This window comes from Rhinopithecus roxellana, chromosome 12 (assembly GCF_007565055.1).
Source record: "Rhinopithecus roxellana isolate Shanxi Qingling chromosome 12, ASM756505v1, whole genome shotgun sequence".
NCBI lineage: Eukaryota > Metazoa > Chordata > Mammalia > Primates > Cercopithecidae > Rhinopithecus > Rhinopithecus roxellana.
The window spans coordinates 32,429,904-32,455,668 of record NC_044560.1 but is presented as its reverse complement, the minus strand read 5'-3'; the positions used below and the strand labels follow the sequence as shown (position 1 = coordinate 32,455,668).

Sequence of the window (25,765 nt, the reverse complement as noted above, 5' to 3'; positions counted from 1 at the left end):
TTAATCCATTGATCTATGTGTGTTATTTCTGAGGGATTACTCAGGAGATTCAGGAGCAACAAATCCAAGAACTAATTAAGAGAAGAAATAAGTGATCAATAAGTTCTTAGATTGTAACTTTAATAGTTTTTTTTCCTTGACTATTTGTATTTTTGAATGGTGAATTTTTAGTTTTTGTACCTTTTCCTCTTAGAGTACAGACGAATATTTTTTATTTTTTATTTTTTTTATTTTTTGTTTTTTTTGAGACAGAGTCTCACTCTGTCGCCCAGGCTGGAGTGTAGTGGCCAGATCTCAGCTCACTGCAAGCTCTGCCTCCCGGGTTCACGCCATTCTCCTGCCTCAGCCTCCCGAGTAGCTGGGACTACAGGCACCCGCCACCTCGCCCGGCTAGTTTTTTGTATTTTTTAGTAGAGACGGGGTTTCACAGTGTTAGCTATTTTTTATTTTTAAATTAATTTTATTTATTCATTTTTTTGAGACAAGGTCTTGCTCTGTTGCTCAGGCTAGAGTGCGGCAGCACTATCATACCTCACTGAAGCCTGAACTCCCAGGCTCAACTGATCCTCCTACCTTTGGCTTTGGAGTAGCTGGGACCACAGGCGTGTGCCACCACACCAGGCTAACGTTTGTTTTTGGTAGAGTTTGGGAGGAGAAGAGGGGTGTCTCACTATGTTTCTTAGGCTGGTCTTGAACTTCTGGCCTCAACTGATCCTCCTGCCTTGGCCTCCGAAAATGCTGGGATTAAATGCATGCACCACCGTGCCCGGCCTGTATCCATCAATATTTTATTAAGCCAAAGAAACAGGAAATTCGGACTATTATCTATTTGTCCGTTTTAGCTGTTGTAAATATTTCCCCCAAATTTACTTACCTAAAAATTTTTCTTATTCATTTTTTACCATTTGGAAATTTTGGATGCTTATAAGTAACTATCAAGATTTACAAAGTATTACATGAAGATTCAAAAAAATTTTTTTAATTTCTTATTTTATGTTTAAGAAGCCTATCCCAGAACAAAAATAATATAACTATTTAGCAGTTATTTCTTCAGATGATTTTTTAGTCAAGTTTTTAGTCAAATGTATTCGTGTCCAAAGATGAAGAACATAATGTCATGTACTGAAAAATGTGATGGAACTTCAAACCCTTGTATAGGACGTGAGTTCATTTACCTAGCACTTGATGAGACAAGCTGGGCCTGTCGAGACAAAAGTCCCGGTCCCAAGTGTTACCAAGGAGGCTGGCGCCAGCTCAGGGGCCATGACGGTTTCGGCGCCCCACCCTGAGGAGCTCACACCATCCAGCAGGTGATCCCTTCCGAGGCTACCTGGATCGGTTTCCACTCAGACTCGCCTCCTACTGGCCCTGAGAACGCACTAACTCCACCCTAAGCCTCAGGTCAGGGACCCCAGTAGCGGCCGATCTGCGCATGCGCACTCCTAGGCAACGCTGTCACTCCCAGAAGTCTCCGGGGCTCGGGCTTTAGGTGGGGCGCGCCATCCCAGTAGTCACCGCCGTATTTCTCGTAGGTTTTTAGGAGTCTAGACCCCACTTCTTACCCGTGCCTGCAGTCCTGACAGTTCTGGCCTGGACTACATATTCCACAGGCAACGGAGAAAACTGGGACCCTTGGCTCCGGTTGCAGGACCTCTGGCTCTGCGCTGCGCAACACTTGGTTTCACCTGAAGAAGAAGGCGGCGCAGGTCACTGCGGGAGCCTCTGCAGCCTCAGCCCGCCGCCCGCGTGGGACCTTGCGTGGCGGTGAGAGTAGGGCTGCAGGAGGCGCTCAGAGCACAGAGGCCCCAGGCGCGGGCCGGCGAGTCTCCCGCCTCCTCAGGCCCTAGGGTGCTGGAGATGCGGAGGAGGGGCCCGTCTCTAGGAGACAGGCGGGGAGCGTGAGAGACCGCGCAGCGGCCACAGGACCGGCTTGCCTGTGTGACGCGGGTGCAGTTGTGGGACTGTGAGGGGTGCGTGGTCGACCTTGTGTTACCTGGACATGCCGTGCGTGTCCTTTGTAAAGCGTGCTTCGCAGGATTCTGCGGGGTCTACTGACTCTTGGCTCCAGGTTCCCTGCTGCTTCCTGTGCCTTCTTCTCAGTCTAGTACGACTACAACAGAGAAATGGTCCTAGTGGGAAATCAGATACTGAGTCTTAGATGAAGATTTCCAGTGAGAAGCAGCAGATAGGATGGGAAGCTTAGAGGAGTAATTGCCCTAAAGACAGGTATGATAGATTCTGTTAAATAAAAAATTATTCGGTGACACTTGTTAAAGCATGCAAAGAAGCCTTTATTCAGGACCATCGTGGTAGGTATTGGGATCCCGGCTGTGGGATTTTGCAGTGGGTAAGAAACATTGGGCTCAACTCCGAATTCAGCATGAACAAGTGGGAATTTATAGCCAAGAAGGTTAGGGATCACTGGATGAGAAATTACTAAGAGGAAATGTCTGGATTAAGGAAGATTCTGACTAAACGCAGCTAAAAGGATTATTTCTGGAGAGAGAGAGACCTGCACCTGGGGGACGGTGGAGGATGAAGATACAGAGGCGAAGGGGTCTTGCTAAACTGACTTAGAACAGTTCTTTGTTATAGCCAGATTTTACAGTGAAGTGTTACAGATGGACCTAGCTGAAGATGTAATAGCCTGACTAAAGTTTGGCAGAGTTTGTCAGTTTCGAGTGTAGGATTCCCTCCTGAAAAGGGATGTTACTCCGCCCCCATCTCCTGGTTCTTGGAGTTTCATTTACATGTTTAACAGACACCGCCTTCTTGAATTCTCACCCTAAGAACCTGCAGTGAAGAATGATTGCAGATTCCATCCAACATACTTCCTTCTGGTTATGTGTATGAAATTATGCGCCTGTAGTCTTGGAGGGGGGAAACGTAAGCGCTAAGTATTATGAGGCAATTTTGGATATTCCGTTTTGGATTTCTGTAGATCAAAAGCAACAGGAATATGAACTTAACCGTGTTGTGAAGGAAGTGAGCCAGAGTTTAAGTTTTCCAAAATAGAAATTCTCAGTTATTGGTGTACTGTCTGTAGACCAGTGCCCTTATGGGCATAAGAGATATCACAAACCCCCTGAAATTCTATAAAGAATTGCTGCACATGTTTGTTCATTTGCATTTTTTGAGGATGTCCATAATCCAGATTATTTAGACTCGGGTTTTAGATCTGGAATCAAGGAGTTTTATATCTTTGAATGGTTTTGCAGAAAACTAATGAACAAGATTATAGGAATGGTTAAGAAAATTATACAACATCCGCCGGGCGCGGTGGCTCACGCCTGCAATCCCAGCACTTTGGGAGGCCGAGGCGGGCGAATCACAAGGTCAGGAGATCGAGACCACGGTGAAACCCCGTCTCTATTAAAAATACAAAAAATTAGCCGGGCATGGTGGCGGGCGACTGTAGTCCGAGCTACTCAGGAGGCTGAGGCAGGAGAATGGCGTGAACCCGGGAGGCAGAGCTTGCAGTGAGCCGAGATTGCGTCACTGCACTCCAGCCTGGGCGACAGAGCGAGACTCTGCCTCAAAAAAAAAAAAAAAAAAAAAAAAAAAAAAAAAATTATACAACATCCATGGGATTGGATATTATACAGATAATAAGATTTATGTTTGTAAAGAATCTGTCACAGGAAAAATAGCTGTGATCTAATGTTTAACACTCTTTAGACTTACAGTGATGGATCACAGTTCTCAAAATGTTAAACTATACATGCAGCTCATTTTTAAAAAATGGAATTTTGCAAAATTTTTGCAAGGATTGTATCCAAAATGATTATTTAATTGGCTTTTCAGAAAAGAATGGAAGGGTTGTGGCCACATTTATTGAGCATATAATGTGTGCCCCAAATTACTTGACCTATTTTGTGTACCTATTCCCATTAAATGTGCAGAAGACATTTCACTGTCCATTTAGGAAAGAATCTTTATAGTGAATTATTTCTAGTTATGTAGAAGAAACACAGCTAAAGGCTGTTCAAGAAGACAAAGTGTTACATGTTTTAGGCACACTGACTTTTCATTCTAGGCCTAATATTTAGATTTATTTTATGACACATGTACCCTCTCCCCATAATGATACTTCTAGAAATAGTTTATTACTACTTTGAAATATCTTGAAGTTATATTTATGATGATGGAATTAAGGCAGATTCATCACAAAAATTTCATTCCCTAAGATAGTTTCGAAGAAGAAAGTTAGAATAACCCAAACCTCCCTGCCCAGAGATAATCACTTTAAAAATGTGGGTGTGTATGTTTTCAGTTTTCATGCGTGAGCACTTGTGTGTAGTTTTGTCTTTACAGAAGAGAATTAATGAAATAGACAAAGACTCCAATTTTAGTTAGAAAAAGGAATCTAACCCAACCATGGATATAAAACCAGTATGATGAGACACCATTACTTTGGACTGAGCTCCTGCACTAGGCTCCAACAGACCAGACTAAACCAAAATGAAGTTACTCATACTAAAAGCCACATTACAAAACTGAAACTTTAAGGGAGCAGGTAGAGTGCCAAACAGATCAGTTTTTTCTGAAAACAGGAGATTCCACCCTACCCGAGTCAGCATAATAAGGAAATGACCTCCGCTTTAACTCTTGCAGAAAAAAGTAAACTGAAGTAGCCTGATGGTCACCAATTTTTTTTCTATAGTTCCCTTATTTGTTCCCACCTTGCAAAATCCACTGTTTCTCCATTGCTCAGTAGGAGCTCTTATGCTGTTTTGTACAATGGAGGCTACCCCTTTCATGAATCACAAATAAAGCCCATTAGATCTGTAAGTCAATGTGTTGTAACTGAGTCTTTTGACATGAGATTTCATATATCCCTGCATTTTAGGAGGAGAGGGAGCTACCAGGGACCTCCTTCAGAGGTGAAAAGCAATCCAAGTTTTTACACCTTTTAGGTATTAAAAATGCGATTTAAAACTTAACAGGGCACAAATTATGAAGTAAGATATCCTCTCAGAATTAGTAATTTAGAAATGCAAAGTTACTGCAGAAAAAAGCATGGTAATCTATGATTTCCGGATGTCTTGCAAGTATGGTAATATTTCCAAAGATAGTTCAGTAATAATAATAAATAGGTATTGTAATATTTATAAATACTTACATAAATGTTTGTATTTGGCAGGAAAATAAGATTCACTCTCCTTAATATTCTTGACCTAGTACTTTATTAGATCCAGTTCTCTGAATTTATGTGAGGCTGAGTGGTATCTTGTTTTCTGTACCTGCTGGGGAGTAAGGAAAGGGGCATTTTCTCCTTACTTACCTGATCATCTTTAAAAATTTTTTTTTTTTGTTTGTTTTTGTTTTTTTTGTTGGAGTTTCAGTCTGTGGCCCAGGCTGGAGTGCAATGGCACGATCTCAGCTCACAGCAACCTCCACCTCCCAGGTTCTGCAATTCTCCTGCCTCAGCCTCCTGAGTAGCTGGGACTATAGGTGCCCACCACCAAGCCCAGCTAATTTTTTGTATTTTTAGTAGAGACGGGGTTTCACCATGTTAGCCACTATGGTCTCGATCTCCTGACCTCGTGATCCGCCCACCTCGGCCTCCCAAAGTGCTGGGATTATAGGCGTGAGCCACGGCGCCTGGCCGCCCTATCCCTTATTTGCTGATGGGGAAAGAGGCACTGAGATGTTAGCATCTCTGATAGGGTACAACTCGGTATCACTTTTGAGAGTGAGAAGAGAGCCTGTCTTCCTAATTTTACCAGGATACCGGGTAACTAATTTGTGTATACTTTTTGTTGTTGTTTGCTTTTTGTTTGTTTGTTTGTTTTTGAGACAGGGTCTCACTCCGTCACCCAGGCTGGAGTGCAGTGGCATCATCTCGGCTTACTGCAACCTGTGTCTCCTGGTTCAAACGATTGTCGTGCCTCAGCCTCCCAAGTAGCTGGGATTACAGGTGCCCGCCACCACACCCAGCTATTTTTTTTTTTTTAATTTTTAGTAGAGACGGGGTGCATACGTTTTTAAACCTGTCTTATTTAGTAACTCATCCTTGGTACTATTTTCCTTTGATTATATGATTTAAAATCAATCTTATTAATAATGGCATAGGTTGTTACCATAGTCGGGAGAATAATATGTTTAAACTACTCCCTACTGTGTTTTAATGTTTGTATTTTTAATTTTGATAGTCAAAAATTATCTTTGATGAATGTATTGTACATATTGGTTGTATACTTCTATAGTTATTTCCTTTTAGAAATTCCTACAAGTGAATTTTGTGGTAAAAAAAATCTTACTTTTGGGCCAGGCGCAGTGGCTGACGCCTGTAATCCTAGCACTTTGGGAGGCCGAGGCGGTCAGATTATGAGGTCAGGAGTTCAAGACAAGCCTGGCCAACATGGTGATAACCCCGTTTCTACTAAAAATACAAAAATTAGTCGGACGTGGTGGTGGGCGCCTGTAATCCCAGCTAGCTACTCGGGAGGCTGAGGCAGGAGAACCGCTTGAAACCGGAAGGCGGAGGTTGCAGTGAGTTGAGATCACGCCACTGCACTCCAGGCTGGGCAAAAGAGCAAAACTTTGTCTCAAAAAAAAAAAAAAAAAAAAAAAAAAATCAGACTTTTGTTAAGTGCTTCTAGTATGCCACACCTGAAAATTGCAGTATTTGAAATGGGACAATCACTGAAAAGACAGAGTTGCTTCCTTTGAAATACAATCTATGAAGGCAAGGCAAGTCTGAATAGGAGGAAGTTTAAGGCAGTATGTGATAGAGTCTATTTGGAGAGATTTAGGTGACCTACGTGGTGATGTCACATAACAGAGACATGAGTCTGACTATAGCAATAGTCAGGCTATGAACAAATTATACTGAGTCTATGGGCTGTGGATGGTGATAAACAGGTTTATGCTATATCTTTTAAACCTTGTAGTTTTCACTGTATTGATATTAGATGGAAAGCAAAATTAATTGCATAAGGAAATTCAGCAGCTATCTGGAGGATATCCTGACTACCTGCCAGATTTAGGAAAAAAATAAACGCTTCTGTTAAGAAGACCTGAAATAAAGCTGTATTGAGGCCATCATCCATTCACAGAGAAGATTACTCAGGGACAGTTCCCCATGCTGTTGGAGACACAGTTCTAACATATCTAAGAACCAGTGATGAAGTGAGTTTAGGTTTGGAGACCCAAAAGAACCCACAGAAGATAAGCCATTCAGTAAAATAATTTAAATTTAGAGAAAAAATAATTTTGTTGAAATTCTCACCTTAACAAATTGGAAACACATACACGTTTCAAGTTAATATGTCCATGCTTACAATAATTACAAAGGAAACATTAATAATGAAAAAATCAAGAGCCACACAAAAGTATAGGGAATGCTATTTATCAAACTCTGATTTTGGGAAGTTGCTAAGCAAAGGTTTATTTACTTTTCCTTTAGCTTTATTTAGTTGTTTCATGTATTGAGCCAAAGTGGAATACAAAGTGAGATATAAGCACTATAACTATAAGCACTTTTTTGTTTCTTGGAGACAGAGTCTCGCTCTGTCACCCGGGCTAGAGTTCAGTAGCACAATCATGGTTCACTGCAACCTTGAACTCCTGGGCTCAAGAGATCCTCTTGCCTCAGCCTCCCGGGTAGCTGGGACTACAGGTACATGCCACCTTGCCTATTTTATGATTATCTGTCTGTCAGCCTTTCTCTCTGTATTGATGGATATGTATTTATATATTTTACAAAAATAAATGTATTGATCAGTGTGATATTTCTGTTGACATTGTTTCTGATATTTTTCGTGTCCTTGAATTTTTCTCAATTTCACATTTAATGACTACATTGTATTCTAGGACAGTGATAGTCTGTTATATATTTAACTAGGAAGCTTTGCTAGGCTCAGAATGCTGAACAGTCACTATCTGTCTCCAATATCTTGATCAATTTCACCCAATTTCAAGACTAAAAAGGGGTTGTGATATGGATGATGTGCCCTGTTTTTACCCTTAAAGGAGGGAATGGAAAGAGGTAGGTCTGCTCAAAGCAGGACAGAGCTGCCTAATCTGAGGTCCACATCTGCCTCACCAACATCATACATTGGCCAGAAAATTTCCCACTGAATTATCTGGGTCTGGTTTCCATGACAGTATGTTTCTAACGTATGACTCGGTGTAGGTGAGACCCTTGGGTAGTCGGGGAGGAAATGGGTTTATTCAGAATCTTAATCTTCCCAAATTGTATGTAAGAGGAGGTAGTTTGGAACTTGGAATGGAAGAGGAAAACAGCACTATTACCTTGAGTCCTATGGGGAACGCTAAAGCACAACTGGTCTCAAGGTCTTCTCTTCTTTCAGGTCTTGGTTTTTTGACTTTGCCCTTCTGGTAGAGAAACCCTGAGGACTGATCAACTCTTGCCAGTCTCAAACCATGGCCTGTGTAAGTTGATATTTCTCACCATGTTGATGTGTGTGTGTGATTTTTTAGGTCATGTACGTCTTTTCATCATTTTTCATGCAGTTTCCTTCGTGAGAGGGTGCTCAGTTAACCTAATCCCCAGTTCTCATTCTTCCCGTAAAATATGTACCACGTCACCCAGCATCCTTGCTAGGTGGGCCACTGCAAATTGACTAGCGTTCGTGTTGTTACTGACCAAATTACTCAATGTCCTCTAGGTGCCTATTCTTCTATTTTGGGCAGTGATACAGAGGAAAGGAGTCAAGTTCTTTGAGTACAGATATACGCATTTCAGGTCGGTTTTGTCATTTATTGCGATTGAGACAACAGTTCCATTTGACTATCCATGGGAAGTTTTTGAAATTTTCCAGACATTTGAGTTTTTCAGCTAGATAAGGTGGAAATTGGCACTGAAGGATCTAAATCTTCAGGTAGGATAAAATCTCATGCTTCATGTGAATTAGTCTATTGGATTGGAACTTGTAAACACAGAAGTCGTGGATCTGGATAAAAAGTCTTGAAAAACAAATACCATAAAATAATGATGTCATGATAATATCCTTTGTCAAAACAAACAAAAATGCTCATGGTAAGATTTGACTTAATGAAGTACTTGATGCTTGAAGAGATTATTAATTTTAAGGAAACCTAGTTTTCTGGAGTCAGACGCGTGAGTCAGATGCACTACTGTTGCACCACGAGGTCACAGGAAACCTAGTTTTCTAAAATTGAGAATCTGTACCATATTTTGCATAAAACATCTCTTGCATAAAACATCTTAAAAGTTTAAGTTCTCTTCCAAGTCAAAATATTCCTCAGTTAACACATATTGATTGAGAATTTACCAGGGCATTATGTGCATAATAATGATTTAGTTTAATAGAAAAACATTATTTTGTCATTTTCAAAAGGGTCAGATACCTAAGAAGTGTCCCAGAACAGGCAGAAAGTTTTGTCTGTGTTTCAAGCTTCTTCAAAAATATGTATAAATTCTACTTCATTCCCTTCCCTGATAGCATGTATTTCTGGTCTGTATGCTGGTTATCTTGCTCTTCTGCTGCAATGCAGTCCTTCATCTCCTCCACTCCATTTTCGTTTTTCTTTTCTTTTTTCTTTTTTTTTTTTTTTGAGACGGAGTTTCACTCTTGTTGCCCAGGCTGGAGTGTAATGGCACATTCTCAGCTCACCGCAACCTCCGCCTCCTGGGTTCAAGCAATTCTCCTGCCTCAGCCTCCTGAGTAGCTGGGATTACAGGCATGTTCCACCATGCTGGCTAATTTTGTGGGTTTTTTTAGTAGAGACAGGGTTTCTCCATCTTGGTCAGTCTGATATTGAACTCCCAACCTCAGGTGATCCACCCGCCTCGGCCTCCCAAAGTTCTGGAATTACAGGCGTGAGCCACCGCGCCTGACCATGCACTCCATTTTCTTTTAATTTTTTTGAGACGGAGTCTCGCTCTGTTGCCCGGGCCGGAGTACAGTGGCCAGATCTCGGCTCACTGCAACCTCCACCTCCCAGGTTTAGGTGATTCCCCTATCTCAGCCTCCCGAGTAGCTGGGAATGCAGGCATGCGCCACAACGCCTGGCTAATTTTTTGTATTTTAGTAGAGACGGGGTTTCACCATGTTGGCCATGATGGTCTCAATCTCTTGACCTCATGATCCACCCGCCTCGGCCTCCCAAAGTTCTGGGATTACAGGCGTGAACCACCGTGCCCGGCCCCTCCACTCCATTTTTAAGGTCTTTTCTTTAATTTCCCCAGTAATACATGGGTTTGCTGTTTCTCTTTGCTGTTTCAGGAATCGATAACATTCAGGGATGTGGCCATAGACTTCTCTCATCAGGAGTGGGAATATCTCAACCTGGTTCAGAAGACCTTGTACCAGGAGGTGATGATGGAGAATTACGATAACTTAGTCTCACTGGGTATGTTTATCGACCTGGAATGATTTAGAATAATTTAGAATCATCTGTTTTGTAGAATATATTATTTTTCTGTTGTGATTTTCAGGGCTGCCTTTTAAGAAACTAAATTTATTTTCTCTATTTCTATTGAGGTGGTTTCAGCTTTGAGTCAGCAATGGCAACTCCTTTCAACACTTTCATCTTCTCTATCTTTTGGTGACATTCACACCTCCCTCTGATACTTCTTTTATTTGTCTCTTTAACCCAGAAGGTGGGTTGAACCAGTGGTTTAGCATAGAAATTTCTGGTGTTCATTGTAGAACCATTGTCACGGCATTCAGGTTTCTTATTTATTTTGTGCACAGAATTGCTGTAGTGCTCCATTTTATTATCTGATCCATTTGCAGTGATATTAATTTGACAGAGGGTACTGAATTGCTATTATTATCAAAAGAGATAGCCTGTTCATATAGTCATAGAGTGGTGGATTGGATAAATTAAACTTACTTAAAACTGAGGAGAAAACAGTCCATTTCCTGAGACAGAATTTATTTGATTTATGGTTGAAACTTATAATCCATGAAAATTATGTGTAAAATGGGATGAATGTGCTATAGATATCTCTTCTTGTATACTCTTAGTAAAATAACTGCAGTAGAATAATGTGAACAGCTAGCATTGTGATTTCCACACAGACATTTTTCTAAGTACTTTACTCATATATCAAGTAATTTAATACTCCCAACAGCCTTATTATTTTCCCAATTTTATAAGTGAGGATACTGAGCAGCAGTGTAAGTAACTTGCCCAAGGTCACACACAGCTGGAAGGTGACAGAGTCAGGAATTGATCCCAGGCTGTTTTTTTTTTTTCTTTCTTTTTTTTTTTTTGAGATGGAGTCTTCTGTCACCCACGCTGGAGTGCAGTGGTGTGATCTTAGCTCACTGCAACCTCCACCTCCTGGGTTAAAGTGATTCTCCTGCCTCACCCTCCCTAGTAGCTGGGATTACAAGCACTACCACCACACCCACAGCTAATTTTTGTATTTTGAGTAGAGACGGGTTTTGCCATATTGGCCAGGCTGGTCTCCAACTCCTGACCTCAGGTGATCCGTCCACATCAGCCTTCCAGAGTGCTGGAGTTATAGGCGTGAGCCACCGCACCCAGCCAATCCCAGGCTTTAGAGTGTGTGTTTTCAACCACTTTATGCTTGCTTAGTGCAGTTAGAGGACATATAAGTTTAAATTTCTTTTGAGGCCAGTCATGGTGGCTTATGCCTATAATCCCCAGCGCTTTAGGAGGCCGAGATGGGCAGATCACGAGGTCAGGGGTTCGAGACCAGCCTGGCCAACATGGTGAAACTCCATTTCTACTAAAAATACAAAAATTAGCCAGGCATGGTGGCGCATGCCTGTAATCCCAGTTGCTCAGGAGACTGAGGCAGGAGAATCACTTTAACCTGGGAGGCAGAGGTTGCAGTGTGCCAAGATCACACCATTGCACTCCAGCCTGGGTGACAGAGCAAGATTTTTTGAAAACCAGCAAACAAAAAGATTGACTCTCCCTGGGTGATCTTTTTCTTATTTCTCTCACTCTTCTCTAAAATCTTATTCTGTATCACTTTGACCTTTCATTTATTGCAATTGTAATTTTAAATTTGACCTTCAAATTTGATTTCTGTATTTTGTGGCACTTCTTTTCTTTGTAAGCAGGACATTCCATATCTAAGCCAGATTTAATCACCTTATTGGAGCAAGGAAAAGAGCCATGGATGATTGTGAGGGAAGAAACAGGAGGAGAATGTACAGGTAAGAGCAAGTCAGGCAGGGGCAGCCATTTTTGTATGTAAATAGCCCTCGTGGAAGTGGTCATCTCTTTTGGTAAACGCATCCTTGAAACATTAGTCATAAAGTTCCCTCCTCAGCGAGGAGGCTTCTGATATGGAGAAGAAATGGATATCTCAGCATGAAATAGCCAATGAAGGCCCAGCGCAGCGGCTCACGCTTGTAATCCCAGCACTTTGGGAGGCCGAGGCGGGCAGATCACCTGAGGTGATCCTCCACAGTAGCTGGGACCACAAGTGCATACCACCACATCTGGTAATTTTTTTTTCTTTAGAGATGAGGTCTCCCTACATCACCCAGGCTGTTCTCAAACTCCTGGGCTCAAGTGTTCTTCCTGCCTCAGACTCCCAAAGTGCTGGGATTATAGGTGTGAGCTACCATGCCTGGCCCAGAATTGTTCTATATCCCCTGCCCAACCTTTTTTTTTTTTTTTTTGAGATAAGGTCTCACTCTGTCACCCAGAGCAGGAGTGCAGTGGCACAGTCTTATCCTCTGCAATATCTGGGACCACAAGTGTGTGCCACCACACTCAGCTAATTTTTGTATTTTTGTAGAGACAGGGTCTCACTATGTTGCCCAGGCTGCTCTGGAATTTCTGGGCTCAAGTGATCCACCCGTCTCAGCCTCCCAAAGTGCCAGTATTATAAGTGCAAGCCACCTCGCCCAGCCTGTTCTATATCCTCATTGTGGTTATGAACAACTATATGCATTTTTCAAATCTCATAGAACTGTGTATCAAGAAAAATGAATTTTGGCCAGGCTTAGTGGCTCACATCTATAATCCCAGCACTTTGGTAGGCCGAGGTGGGCAGATCACTTGAAGACAGGAGTTCAGGACCACTCTGGCCAACATGGCGAAACCCTGTCTCTACAAAAAATACGAAAAATTAGCTAGGTGTGGTGGCACTGCCTATAATCCCAGTTACTTGGGAGGCTAAGGTGGAAGGATCACTTGAGCCTTGGAAGCAGAGGCTGCAGTGAGCTGAGATCACAACACCACACTCCAACCTGGGTGACAGAGTGGGACCCTGTCTCAAAAAAAAAAATTAAGACATTCTTGTCAAGGTTAAAACCTGAGCCGTCTGGCCACGGTGGGGAAGAGAGTGCTAATCATAAGATTACAGAAAGCATCCCCTCTGCAATACCTTACCTCCTTATCAACAGAGCTATAGAATAAAAATTGTGGATTCCAACTGAGAGACCTGCAAGACAGTCTCCATTTAAGAAAGAATTGCTAGGGAAACCCAAAGACAAAAGAGAAGACATAAATAAAAACTGGAAGAATTGAAACTGCAACACAAACAGCTACAGCACACAATGAACACGGCCTAACTCCTAGGCAGACAAACCTCAAACTTTACACTGAAGGTGTATTCACCTCAGTTCCTATTATGGGACACATCATGACCAGCTATTTCTTTCTTCTTTCTTTTCTTTTCTTTTTCCCTCCGCCCTCCCCGCTTTCCTTTCCTTTCTCTTTCCTTCCCCTTTCCCTACCCTTCCCCTTCCCTTCCCCTTTCCCCTTCCCTTTCCTCTTCCCTTTCCCCTTCCCTTCCCCTTCCCTTCCCTTCCCTTTCTGTCTTTCCAGACGGAGTCTTGCTCTGCTGCCCAGGCTGGAGAAAAGTGGCAGGATTTTGGCTCACTGCAATCTCCACCTCCTGGGTTCAAGCAGTTCTCCTGCCTCAGCCTCTCAAGCAGCTGGAATTACAGGCGCCTGCCACCATGCCTGGCTAATTTATATATTATATATATATATATATATATATATATATATATATATTTTTTTTTTTTTTTTTTTTTTTGTAGAGATGGTGATTCACCATATTGGTCAGGCTGGTCTCAAACTCCTGACCTCAAGTGATCCGCCCACCTCAGCCTCCCGAAGTGCTGGGATTATAGGCATGAGCCACCGCACCCGGCCATGTCCAGCTTTTTCTAACAAAAATTACAAGGCATGCTGAAAATAAGTAAACATCATTAAAAAAAAAGGGGGGGGATTGAAACCAGACCCAGATAAGGCAGAGATTTTGGAATCATGGAACTGTGAATTAATAAATTAACTTATTTATTTATTTAGAGACAGAGTCTCACTCTGTCACCCAGGCTGGAGAGCAGTGGTGTGATCGTGGTTTACTGCAACCTCCCCCTCCTGGGTTCAAGCAATTCTCCTTCCTCAGCCTCCCGAGTAGCTGGAACTATGGATGTGCTACCCAGCTAATTTTTGTATTTTTAGTAGAGACAGGGTTTCACCATGTTGGCCAGGCTGGTCTCAAATTCCTGACCTCAGGTGATCTGACCACCTCGGCCCCCTAAAGTGCTGGGATTACAGGTGTGAGCCACCGTGTCTGGCATCAACCTGTTTTTTTTGTTTTTTTTTTTTCCCCCAAGACGGAGTCTCACTCTGTCGCCCAGGCTGGAGTGCAGTGGCATGGTCTCGGCTCACTGCAAGTTCCACCTCCTGGGTCCATGCCATCCTCTTGCCTCAGCCTCCCAAGTAGCTGGGACTACAGGTGCCCACCACCACACCCGGCTAACTTTCTGTATTTTTAGTAGAGATAGGGTTTCACCATGTTAGCCAGGATGGTCTCAATCTCCTGACCTCGTGATCTGCCCACCTCTGCCTCCCAAAGTGCTGGGATTACAGGCATGAGCCACCGCGCCCGGCTGTTTTGTTTTTGTTTTTTGTTTTTGTTTTTTTTTGAGACAGAGTCTCTCCCTGTCGCCCAGGCTGCAGTGCAGTGGCCTTATCTCAGCTCACTGCAAGCTCCACCTCCCGGGTTCACGCCATTCTCCTGCCTCAGCCTCCCGAGTAGCTGGGACTACAGGCACCCGCCACCACGCCCGGCTAGTTTTTTGTATTTTTTAGTAGAGACAGGGTTTCACCGGGTTAGCCAGGATGGTCTCAATCTCCTGACCTCGTGATCCGCTCGTCTCGGCCTCCCAAAGTGCTGGGATTACAGGCTTGAGCCACCGTACCCGGCCCATCAACCTGTTTTTATAGAAAGTGTTTGGCTTATTGATTTACTTTATGAGAACAAAAGAGAGAAAGGGAGAAGGGAGCAGGGGTGGGGGAGAGATTTAGAGAAAGAGAGGAAGAGAAAGAAATATAGATTTTCTTTTTCAAATTTTCAGTTTCTTAAGTAAAAATTGGTGGTTTGTATTTTTCTTAGAAGTTGAACATTCATCTAAGGGTTTTTTGTTTTGTTTTGTTTTTTGTTTTTTGTTTTTTTTTCAGGTGACAGAGTCTTGCTGGCTTGCCCAGGCTAGAGTGCGGTGGTGCAATCTCGGCTCACTGCAACCTCTGCCTCCCAAGTTGAAGTGATTCTCCCGCCTCAGTCTCCTGAGCAGCTGAGACTATAAGCGCCCGCCACCGTGCCCGGCTAATTTTTGTATTTTTAGTAGAGTCGGGGTCTCACCATGTTGGCCAGGCTGGTTTCCCACTCCTGACCTCAGATGATCTGCCTGCCTCAGCCTCCCAAAGTGCTGGGGTGTGAGCCACCATACCCGGCCCTGGCAAACTGTTTTCTGAAGGGCCCGACCAGCTTAAATTATTTACTGGATGGTAGTGTTCATCGCTTTATCTATTTCTTGGTCAAGCTTTGGTGGTCTGTGTCTTTCAAGGAATTTGTTCATTTCACCTAAGTTGTCAAATTTATTGGCATGGGGTTCATAACACTTTATGATTTATAGTGATAATCCCTTTTTTATTCCTGAAATGGGTCATTTATGCCTTCTCTCCCTTTCTCTCCTTTGGGTGGAGGTTTATCAACTTCATTGATCTTTTCAAAGAATCGGCTTTTGGTTTCATTGATTTTTTTTTTTATTGATTTTCAATTTTGTATTTTATTACTTTTTCTGATGATGATTATTTTTATTCTTCTTGCTTTGGGTTTGATTTGCTCCTCTTTTTCTATTGAGGTGAAGACTGAGGTGGTTTTTTTTGTTTGTTTTTGGTTTTTTTTGAGACAGAGTCTCGCTCTGTCGCCCAGACTGGAGTGCAGTGGTGGGATCTCGGCCCACTGCAAGCTCCGCCTCCTGGGTTCACGCCATTCGCCTGCCTCAGCCTCTTGAATAGCTGGGACTACAGGCGCCCACCACCAGCTATTTTTTGTATTTTTTGTATTTTTAGTAGAGACGGGCTTTTACCGTGTTAGCCCGGATGGTCTTGATCTCCTGACCTCGTGATCCGCCCACCTCGGCCTCCCAAAGTGCTGGTATTACATGCTTGAGCCACCCTGCCCGGCCAACTGAGGTCTTTTTTTGTTGTTTTTTTTATACTAACATAGGTGTTAGTGTTGTAAATTTCCCCTAGGTAGTTCTTTATTAGTTAGTATTCCATAAAATTTGATACATTGTGTTTCCATTTGATTCAGTTCATATTGCTTTCTGATTTCCTTCTTGATTTCTTCTTTGACCTGTGGTTTATTTAGAGGTGTGTTGGTTTGTTTTCCAAACAGTTAAGGATGTTTCATTGTTGGTTAGTGATTTATATAATTAGCGCCATTGTGATCAGAGAACATGCTTTTTATGACTTGAATTATTTTAAATAATAATTGAGATTTGTTTTATGTACTGTATGGGCCCTCTTGGCAAATATTCCACATGTGCTTGAGAATGTTGTATATGTTGGTGTTGGGTGGAATGTTCTGTCAATATCTCATGTAGTTTCTTGGTTGATGCTGTGCAAATCTTGTATATCTTTACCATGTTTTTGTGTACTTGTTCTGGGAATTGTTTCTGGAAAAATATTTCCATTTCTAGTTATATTTTTTCTTTTCTTTTTTTTTTTTTGAGACAGAGCCTCACTCTGTCACCCAGGTTGGAGTGCATTGGTGTGGTCTGGGCTCACTGCGACCTCTGCCTCCGAGGTTCAAGTGATGCTCCTGCTTCTGGGTTCAAGCGATTCTCGTGCTTCAGCCTCTGAGTAGCTGGGTCTACAGACGTACGCCACCACACCCAGCTAATTTTTGTGTTTTTATTAAAGACGGGGTTTCACTATTTTGGCCAGGCTGGTCTCGATCTCCTGACCTCATGATCCACCCACCTCAGCCTCCCAAATTGTTGGGATTACAGGCATGAGCCACTGCGCCTGACCAATTTCCAGTTATGTTTTATTGTTACCTATTTTTCATTGTGTTTCAATCAGTTTTTGTTTTATATACTTTGAGAGTCTGTTATCAGGTGCATAAGTGTTTGGGAATTTTATGTTTTCTTGATAGACTAATCCCTTTTATGTTATGACATGCACCTTCTTGAATCCTCCTATTTTCCTTTGTCCTGAAATCTATGTTGTCTGATACTAACATAGCCCACCATTTGTTTGGCTTGTTATATTGATTCTATCCTTTTACTTTTAGTATTTTGTGTCTTTAAAGTATATTCCTGGGCCGGGCGTGGTGGCTCAAGCCTGTAATCCCAGCACTTTGGGAGGCCGAGACGGGCGGATCATGAGGTCAGGAGATCGAGACCATCCTGGCTAATACGGTGAAACCCCGTCTCTACTAAAAAATACAAAAAACCAGCCGGGCGACGAGGCGGGCGCCTGTAGTCCCAGCTACTCGGGAGGCTGAGACAGGAGAATGGCGTCAACCCGGGAGGCGGAGCTTGCAGTGAGCTGAGAGCCGGCCACTGCACTCCAGCCTGGGCGGCAGAGCAAGACTCCGTCTCAAAAAAAAAAAAAGTATATTCCTTGTAGCCATTACATAGTGCACAAGGGTTCCAATTTCTCTGCATTCTCTTCAACATTAGTTATTTTCTGTTTTTTTTTTTTTTTTTTTTTAACCAGTAGCCATCCTGATGGGTGTGAGATGATGGGTCATTCACTATGTTCATCTTTGCCTCTTAAAGTGTTTTGACCCTATACATTTTATGTAATTATTAACATGATTACATTTAGGTCTACTACTTTACTTTTTTTCTCTGTTGAGTTTCTCTGTCCATTCCTTTTGTAGTTTTGATTATTTCAATTTTTTTTTGTTTTTTTTTTGTTTTTTGCTATTTATTTAAATTTACCTGTTGGCCAGGCGCGGTGGCTTTTGCCTGTAATCCCAGCACTTTGGGAGGCCGAGGCGGGCAGATCACCTGAGGTCAGGAGTTCGAGACCAGCCTCAACATGGCAAAACCCCGTCTATACTAAAAATACAAAATTAGCCAGGCGTGGTGGTGCATGCCTGTAATCCCAGGTACTCGGGATGCTGAGGCAGGAGAATTGATTGAACCTGGGAGGCGGAGGTTGTGGTGAGCCGAGATCGCGCCATTGCACTCCAGCCTGAGCAACAAGAGTGAAACGCCATCTCAAAAAATAATAATAATAATAAAAATTTTTTAAATAAATAAATTTACCTGTTGACTTTTGGGTTGTATCTCCTTGAGTAATTTATTTTAGTGGGTGTTATAGGGATTATAGTATACAATATACATCATGTTTCACCATCTAGATAGGGTTGTTCCTTCTCAACAAATGTATAAACCTTGTGTTTTTATAGGTTTATATCCACCTTACCCTTCACATTATAATTTCCATGTATATCACATCTTCATATGTTGTAAACCTCACTAGGCAGTGTTATTAGTTTTGCTTTTGACAGTCATATTAAAGAACTTAAAGAGCAAAAATGATTTTAGGTATTTACGTCATCATTTGTGATGCTTTTCTTATATTCTGAAGATTCAGATTTCTCTTTGGTATTATTTTCTTTGGGCCTAAATAACTTGTTAGCATTTTTTGTATAGTAAGTCTGATGGCAACAAAGTATTTTAATTTGCTTTTATCAGTACGTGTAATGTATCTTACTTGGCATTAAATGAGCTTAATTCTACAAATTTATTTCTTTCACTAAATTTGAGATGTTTTCAATCACTATTTCCTGAGATATTTTTCCTGCCCAAATCTTTGTTTTTTCAGTTTATAATTTCAACCATATCTTTTGATTTATTCCCACAGCTCTTTACAAATGTTTTCTTCTTCTTCTTCTTCTTCTTCTTCTTCTTTTTTTTAATATATATTTTTTTGAGACGGCGTTTCACTCTTGTTGCCCAGGCTGGAGTGCAATGGTGCAATCTTGGCTCACTGCAACCTCCGCCTCCCAGGTTCAAGGAATTCTCTGCCTCAGCCTCCCCAGTAGCTGGGATTACAGGTGCCCGCCACCATGCCCAGCTAATTTTTTGTATGATTAGTAGAGACAGGATTTCACTATGTTGGCCAGGTTGATCTCGAACTCCTGACATCAGGTGATCCACCTGCCTCAGCCTCCCAAAGTGCTGGGATTACAGGCATGAGCCACCGCACCCGAGTAAAATTTTTTAAACCATTTTTCTCTCTCCATTTCAAGTTGAATAATTTCTATTGATCAATCAAGTTTATTGACCCTTAGTGGTTATATGTTTCAGTTGTATAATTTGCATTTTCATCCTTTTCTGTCTCCCCACTCGTGGTTATAGCTCGTATGTTGTCCATCATTTGCAGTGTGTTTTTCTAAGCTTTTTCTTAATGTTCTGATGTTGCAATCATATTAGCTAGCATGACAGGCATCAGCCATTGAGCCTGGCTCCAAACCTTTGTATGCTCCTGTTATAAAGTTTCGATGCCGCAAAAGAAATAGCACTAGAATATAAAATTTTCTTTTTTTTAAATTCTCGGCAAGGCGAGGTACTTGTATAGAAGGGTGCGCTCTCACCGATGGAGCAATGGTGGGCGCACATTTGGACAAGGGAGGGGAAGGGGTTCTTATCCCTGAGGCACGTGGCCCCTGCTGCTGTGTCGTTCCCCTATTGTTTAGGGTTAGACCGCACAGGCTAAACTAATTCTGATTGGCTAATTTAAAGAGAATGACCGAGTGAGCGCTTTGGCGGGAGTCAGGGTAGAGCAGGTATAGCCCATTACAGGAATGAGTTAGGGTGGAGCAGGTGATCAGAATGATTTAGGGTGGAGTAGGCAATCGAAAAAGATTGCTTTATGAGGAAGTTAAGTTTAAATGTAGAAGGTGAAGAATTGAACATACTGATATATTAATTCTTTGAAGAGAAATTTAGAATTCATATTCAACACTACTATTTTTATTGTTTTGTTTACTCACAACTCTATGTCTTTGAAGACTTCCTTTCATTTTTTTTTTTAATAATATTTTCAGGTTCATGTTACCTGTTCCCTTCCTGAATTGTTTGTTTCTCTGGAATATCTTATGTGCATAATTTTAAATTTTAGATATTGAGAAATTGCAAGATAGGTGGTAAAATGTGCTCATTATAACTGTCTTTTTAGCAGCTTTTTGTAGTTCATCCATGGCAATTGACTGTTTAGACTTTTCACTTTTAGGGTCACCTCTGAAGAATATTCCTACAAAATTATTCATTGTTTTTAATACTTTCAAAATATGTATATATACTCTTATAATTTAAATAAAATCTGTTTCTTATTTTCCCTTGTTTCTTATTTTTATTTTTATTATTTTTTGGTTGCTTTAGCTCATATTTCACCCAATGATTTTTGTAAACACCATGTCTTTGATTTAGGTGTTGACACTATTCTGTTTCCTAACCCATCATATTCTGCTTTTATCTTTATTTTTCTACTTTCCTGTACCTTGCTCTTAAATTCCTAAATGTTGGGTAGTGATCTTTAACTTATTTTCTTTCTTTTTTATTGAGATAAACATTCACTCTTTGAATTCCCTGCCTGCTGATACTGAATGCCCATGATTATGATGTGTACCCATTTTCTCCATCATGATTTGCTTACCCTTTATAATTTCCATGTATATCACATCTACATATGTTGTAAACCTGATCATTCTTCAATTACAATCTTCCCTGAAAGATGGGTGTTCCCACAACTGTAGTTTATTCCTTTCTATGCATGACCATGTATACTTCTTTTCTCTATATATTAAATGATACTGAGTTTTTTAGTTATCTTACCCTGACTTTTTTTTATTACTTCTGATCCTACAGATGTTCAATCTGCTGGAATTCTTCCATTTTACTCTTCTATTTCCATATCAATATTTGCCTGTTTTCTTAGCATGTGATATAAATTTATATAGAGGGGGTGTGGTACAGCTGGTCAGTTCTGTCATTCTAGAGCCAGTTATGCACATATGTTAATAAATCTGCATTAAATTGATAGCTTGAAATTGCCCTCAGTGGGAGGATTTATACCAGAGATCTTGGCAAACACTACAAAACAGGGCTGTGTGTGTGTCTTTGTGTATGTGTGCATGTGTGTGTAAGGTTGCACTCCTCCTGTGGAAACTCATTTTTTGAGCTCCTTTCATTTTTTATATTTTATAGCTGTATTTTTGAGTTCTCAGCATCTGTAATAGGTGAGAATTTCCCTGAATTCTACAATACATTGACATTTTCTCATCCAGTAAACAAAATTTTTATTTTATGTCTTCTAGATTTGGATTCAAGGTGTGAAATAATCCGTGATGGGAAAAGGCACCTTTATAGGAAACACTCATCTGTTACTCTCCATCAGAGAATTCATAATGGACAGAAACCATACGAGTGTAAGGAATGTCAGAAGGCCTTTAGTCATCTTACAGAACTCATAGTACATCAAAGAATTCATACTAGTGAGGAACCTGATCAACGTGAAGAGTTTGGGAAGGCATTTAGCCATCTTACAGACCTTAGAGAGCATCAGAAAATTCATGCTCGTGAGAAACCTTATGAATGTGAAGAATGTGGGAAAGTCTTCAGTTATCCTGCAAACCTTGCTCAACATGGGAAGGTTCATGTTGAGAAACCCTATGAATGTAAAGAGTGTGGGGAAGCTTTTAGGACTAGCCGTCAACTTACTGTACATCATAGATTTCATTACGGTGAGAAACCCTACGAATGTAAGGAATGTGGCAAAGCCTTTAGTGTGTATGGACGACTTAGTCGACATCAGAGTATTCACACTGGTGAGAAGCCCTTTGAATGTAACAAATGTGGGAAGTCCTTTAGGCTCAAAGCAGGCCTTAAAGTACATCAGAGTATTCATACTGGAGAGAAGCCACATGAATGTAAGGAATGTGGAAAGGCCTTTCGTCAGTTTTCCCACCTTGTAGGTCATAAAAGAATTCATACTGGAGAAAAACCCTATGAATGCAAGGAATGCGGTAAGGGCTTTACATGTAGGTATCAACTTACTATGCATCAGAGAATTTATTCTGGGGAGAAACCTTATGAATGTAAAGAAAATGGGGAGTCTTTTAGTAGTGGCCATCAACTTACTGCACCTCATACATTTGAAAGTGTTGAGAAACCTTATAAGTGTGAGGAATGTGGGAAAGCCTTTAGTGTGTATGGACGACTTACTCGACATCAGGGTATTCATAGTGGTAAGAAACCCTTTGAATGTAACAAATGTGGGAAGTCCTTTAGGCTCAATTCATCCCTTAAAATACATCAAAATATTCATACAGGTGAGAAACCCTACAAATGTAAGGAATGTGGGAAGGCCTTCAGTCAGCGTGCACACCTTGCCCATCATAACAGAATTCATACTGGTTACAAACCCTTTGAATGTAAAGAATGCGGGAAGTCCTTTCGTTGTGCTTCATATCTTGTCATACATGAGAGAATTCATACAGGAGAGAAACCCTATGTATGTCAAGAGTGTGGGAAGGGTTTTAGTTATAGCCATAAACTCACTATACATCGCAGAGTTCACACTGGTGAGAAACCTTATGAATGTAAGGAATGTGGGAAGGCCTTTAGTGTATCTGGACAACTTACTCAGCATCTGAGTATTCATAGTGGTAAGAAACCCTTTGAATGCAACAAATGTGGGAAGTCTTTTAGGTTCATTTCTGTACTTAAAGCCCATCAGAATCTTCATAGTGCTGAGAAACCCTACGAATGTAAGGAATGTGGCAAGGCCTTTCGTCATGCCACAAGCCTCATATATCATGACCGAACTCATGCTGGTGAAAAGTCCTATGAATGTAAAGAATGTGGGGAAAGTTTTAGTCATGCTTCACATCTTATTATTCATGAGAGAATTCATACCGGTGATAAACCCTATGAATGTAAAAGATGTGGGAAAGCATTTCGCTGTGCCTCATATCTTGTTAGACATGAAATGGTTCATGCTGATGGAAATCCCTATATGTGTGAAGAGTGTGGGAAAGCTTTTAATAGTAGCCATGAACTTAGTATACATCATAGAGTTCATACTGGTGAGAAACCCTTTAAATGTAATAAATGCAGAAGGTCCTTTAGGCTTAGATCCATCCTTGAAGTACATCAGAGAATTCATATTTGATAGAGAAACTGTGGCATATACAGGTAGTAAAGAAAGCACATTCTGTCAATTGATTTGTCCCAATGAACAATTTGAAGACAATGTGGAATGGCTTTGAGATACAGTTCAGTTTTTGTTAGGCATCAATTTGTACTGGTGTGAACTTTTCAAAATGTAAATATGCAGTTTCTTTGGTAAGAACTGTGTTAACTCAGATTCAGAGAATTTATTACGTATTTTTTTAATAACATAAGAAAACCTTTTCTGATATTCCTCTAGTTTTGGATTGCCAAAATAATCAGAGGAAAACTGAGAGAATGTAGGAAACCATTCTTTATACTTGCATGTAAACATCTTGCAGCAACAATCATTTATTGTTAAACCTGGGAAAAGCCATTAAACAGGAAGCCTCTGTCGATATAAGCGATGATGGGAAAGGCTATTTAGCCATTCTGCATATTTAATGCTCATGATCGACGTCCACTTCTAATAGCTGGGATGATATGGGGGAAGATACTTATCCCTTCTGGGGATCATATATAAATGGTAATAGTAGTACCTACAGTATAGTGCTGTTAGAATTACATGAGTTAGATGTGAAAGTCAGTGGAAGCAGGTGTGAGAGGGTCCCACAGAAGAAAACATGGCTGCCAAAGTGTTTTGAGTCCATCGGCAAGTTTGGCCTGGCCTTAGCTGCTGCAGGAGGCATGGTGAATTCTGCCTTATATAATGTGGATGCTGGGCACAGAGCTGTCATCTTTGACCGATTCCGTGGAGTACAGAGTACAGAACGTTGTGGTAGGGGAAGGGACTCACTTTCTCATCCCATGGGTACAAAAACCATTTATCTTTGACTGCTGTTCTCAACCATATAATGCGCCATTCATCACTGGTAGCAAAGATTTACAGAATGTCAACGTCACACTGTACATCCTCTTCCAGCCCATCACTAGCCAGCATCCTCTCATCTTCACCAGCCTCAGAGAGGACTGCGATGAGCCTATGCTGCCGTTCATTACCACTGAGATCCTCAAGTCACTGCTGGCTTGCTTTGATGCTGGAGAACTAATCATCCAGAGAGAGCTGGTCTCCAGCCAGATGAGCAATGACCTTATGGAGTGAGCAGCCACCTTTCGGCTCATCCTGGACGACATGTCTTTGACACATCTGACCTTCGGGAAGGAGTTAACAGAAGCAGTGGAAGCCAAACAGGTGGCCCAGCAGAAGGCAGAGAGCGCCAGATTTGTGGTGAAGGCTAAGCAGCAGAAAAAGGCGGCCATCATCTCTGCTGAGGGTGACTCCAAGGCAGCTGAGCTGATCACCAACTCACTGGCCACTGCAGGGGACGGCCTGAGCAAGCTGTGCAAGCTGGAAACTGGAAGACATTGCATACCAGCTCTCACGCTCTTGGAACATCATCTGCCTGCTGGTGGGGCAGTCCGTGCTCCTCCAGTTGCCCTAGTGAGGGCCCAGCCTACCTGCACCTCTGTGAGGCAACTGGGCCACAGCCCCGATGATTTGTAACACCACCTTCTGCCCTCACCCCAGAAATCACTGAAATTTCATGACTGGCTTAAAGTGAAGGAAATAAAGGTAAAATCACTTCAGATCTCTAAAAAACAAAAGAAGAATTAAATGGGTTAGTACATGAAAAAATTATGGTAAACTACATGGAATATACTGTTACGTTCAATAAACATTAGCTTCTGTATATAATAATATCATTACTTGTGTTATTTTTAGTGCATTTTGATGAGATGAAAACCATTAACCATTCACATTTAATGAATTCAAAAAAGTTTCATGGTTTTTAAATTTGAATTCATTCTGGGTAAACTTAATAAGTAAAAACTGTAAGAGGGCTTTCATTCCGATATGTTTAGGTAAATCAGACACTTAATCCTGGAATGAAATTCAGGTGTAAGCTGGGCAGTGTGGCTCACGCCTGTAATCCCAGCACTTTGCGAGGTCAAGGCAGGTGGATCACTTGAGGTCAGGAGTTCAACTCCAGCCTGACCAACATGGTGAAACCCCATCTCTACTAAAAACGCAAAAATTAGCTGGGCATGGTGGCACACTCCTGTAATCCCACCTACTCAGGAGGCTGAGGCAGGAGAATTGTTTGAACCCGGGAGGCAGAGATTGCTGTGAGCCGAGATCATGCCGCTGCACTCCAGCCTAGGCGACAGAGCAAGACTCCATCTCAAAAAAAAAAAAAAAAAAAAAAAAAACCTGCTTGAGAAAGCTCAATGCTGTTCTGAAAACATACTGTTCCAGCCAAAACCTGAAACTAGTGATAGATCCTTAAGCCCCCTCTTAAAGCAGTTACTTTAGAAAGCTTGCAATTATAAATCATTTCTCTGCC

General features: G+C 41.5%; 1 protein-coding gene and 1 pseudogene across 4 annotated transcripts; both read left to right on the top strand.

The window, feature by feature from the left end:
• Nucleotides 1-1,429: 1,429 nt before the first annotated feature.
• On the top strand, nt 1,430-25,121 carry ZNF607 (zinc finger protein 607). Of its 4 annotated transcripts, none has more exons than XM_010385691.2 (5): nt 1,430-2,226; nt 8,319-8,400; nt 10,218-10,344; nt 12,036-12,131; nt 21,566-25,121. In XM_010385691.2, exons 2-5 carry the CDS (start codon nt 8,392-8,394, stop codon nt 23,419-23,421), a joined length of 2,088 nt encoding a protein of 695 aa, XP_010383993.1. In that variant the 5' UTR covers nt 1,430-2,226; nt 8,319-8,391; the 3' UTR covers nt 23,422-25,121. The 4 variants fall into 4 exon arrangements, with proteins under 4 accessions (XP_010383993.1, XP_030798810.1, XP_030798812.1 ...); XM_030942950.1 differs by having other exon boundaries at nt 12,033-12,131; XM_030942951.1 differs by having other exon boundaries at nt 1,486-1,764; nt 12,033-12,131.
• Nucleotides 23,875-24,886, top strand: LOC104679945 (annotated as a pseudogene).
• Nucleotides 25,122-25,765: the final 644 nt, after the last annotated feature.